The 2,082-nt window shown below is 43.5% G+C and overlaps 1 protein-coding gene across 1 annotated transcript; it reads right to left on the reverse strand.

Moving 5' to 3' along the window:
* Nucleotides 1–5: 5 nt before the first annotated feature.
* Nucleotides 6–2,078, reverse strand: LOC129579816 (microtubule-associated protein futsch-like; the record flags this gene model as incomplete). The annotated part of the gene is made up of 1 exon (XM_055469992.1): nt 6–2,078. A coding segment is annotated over one exon (2,073 nt), but the record flags the coding sequence as incomplete, so codon positions are not given.
* Between the last annotated feature and the right edge of the window lie 4 nt (nt 2,079–2,082).

The following is a 2,082-nucleotide window of genomic DNA, read 5'->3' on the forward strand; positions in this document are numbered from 1 at the left end:
GAACGTGATTTTTGGATGTCTTCAGGTGACTTATCATCGTCTGCTTTTTCCTCCGTGGACTTTGTGGATGGTGTTGGTGAGGCATGTTCAATTTTTTCCACACTTGCACTTGACACTGGTCGTGATGATTCTTTTTCTTGGGGAGGCGATGGTGATTTTACTTCAGTTTCAGCTTTCCTGTCGCTTGCTGCTGATTCGGGGCGACTAACTTCAGCCGGTGCAGTTTTGCCGGAAGCATCTTGTTTTTCACTCACAATTGATTGTGAACGTGATTGTTGTGCGTCTACAATCTCAACTTTTTCTTCGCTTACAACGCTTGTAACAGATTCACTTCGCGATTCCACTTTAGTTGCCGACGACTCTTCTTTGGTTGGTAGAGCCGAAGATGGTGGTTGATCCTTCGAACTAATGTCATTTGCTACCGATTCAGGTCGTAATATGTCACCTTTTGAAACACTATCTCCGTCAGCTTTTTGCAATGATTCTCTCTTGATTGCTCCAGTTGGTGGACTTGATAATTTTCCAACTTGTTGATCTTTTTGTTTTGCCTTCTCATCACAGCTGATAGGTTCAATCAAGTCAGCCGTTGTTTTTGTAATTTCTGCATCCTTTGCGCTTATGTTACTGGCAGCAGACTCGGGTCGACTGACTGGCAATGGAGTAGTTTTACCAGAAATGTCCACTTTTTCGCTTGCTATTGACTGTGAACGTGATTTTTGGATGTCTTCAGGTGACTTATCATCGTCTGCTTTTTCCTCCGTGGACTTTATGAGTGGAGTTGGTGAGGCATGTTCAATTTTTTCCACACTTGCACTTGATACTGGTCGTGATGATTCTTTTTCTTGGGGAGGCGATGGTGATTTTACTTCAGTTTCAGCTTTCCTGTCGCTTGCTGCTGATTCGGGGCGACTAACTTCAGCCGGTGTAGTTTTGCCGGAAGCATCTTGTCTTTCACTCACAATTGATTGTGAACGTGTTTGGTGTGCTTCTACAATCTCAACTTTTTCTTCGCTTCCAACGGATTGACTTCGCGATTCCACTTTAGTTGCCGACGACTCTTCTTTGGTTGGTCGATTCGACGATGGTGCTTGATCCTTTGAACTAATGTCACTTGCTGCCGATTCGGGTCGTGATGTTTCACTAACACTCAATTTTTTGTCATCAACCTTTTCAAAAGAATCTCTTTTCACACTCTCGGGAGGGCTTGGTGACGCGATTTTGGTCGATTTCTCATCTTCTTCTTTCTCTTCACTAATGACACTCACAATGGATTGACTACGAGATTCCGATTTCGTTGTGATTTGTTCTTTTTCTGTAGAAACAACTGGCGATTTTTGGCCATCCTTCGAGCTGATATCACTTGCTGCCGATCCCGGTCGCGATACGTCACCTTTCAAAACACTTTGATCATCGGCTTTGTCGAATGAATCCTTCTTAATCGCCTCAGATGGAGGACTAGGCGATTTCACAATTTGTTCAACAAAAGTGGAACTAACAATGCATTCGTCTTTTACCTCAGATTTAATTGTTGTAATTGTTTTGGTTGTTGCCTCATCCTTAACTGGCGATTTTTCGGTGTCTTTCTGTACATCAATTGCGCTTGCAATTGAAACGATCTTGGAAGCTGTGGATTCTTCCTCAATCAGTTCTTCTTTGAGCGATGGAGAGTGTGATTTCTGTTCATCACAGCTGATAGGTTCAATCAAGTCAGCCGTTGTTTTTGTAATTACTGCATCCTTTGCACTAATGTTACTGGCAGCAGACTCGGGTCGACTGACTGGCAATGGAGTAGTTTTACCAGAAATGTCCACTTTTTCGCTTGCTATTGACTGAGAACGTGATTTTTGGATGTCTTCAGGTGACTTATCATCGTCTGCTTTTTCCTCCGTGGACTTTGTGGATGGTGTTGGTGAGGCATGTTCAATTTTTTCCACACTTGCACTTGACACTGGTCGTGATGATTCTTTTTCTTGGGGAGGCGATGGTGATTTTACTTCAGTTTCAGCTTTCCTGTCGCTTGCTGCTGATTCGGGGCGACTAACTTCAGCCGGTGCAGTTTTGCCGGAAGCATCTTGTTTTTCA

This window comes from Sitodiplosis mosellana, unplaced genomic scaffold, assembly GCF_009176505.1.
Source record: "Sitodiplosis mosellana isolate CC-2019 unplaced genomic scaffold, AAFC_SMos_1.0 Smas_scaffold_6588, whole genome shotgun sequence".
NCBI classification, from domain to species: Eukaryota; Metazoa; Arthropoda; class Insecta; order Diptera; family Cecidomyiidae; genus Sitodiplosis; species Sitodiplosis mosellana.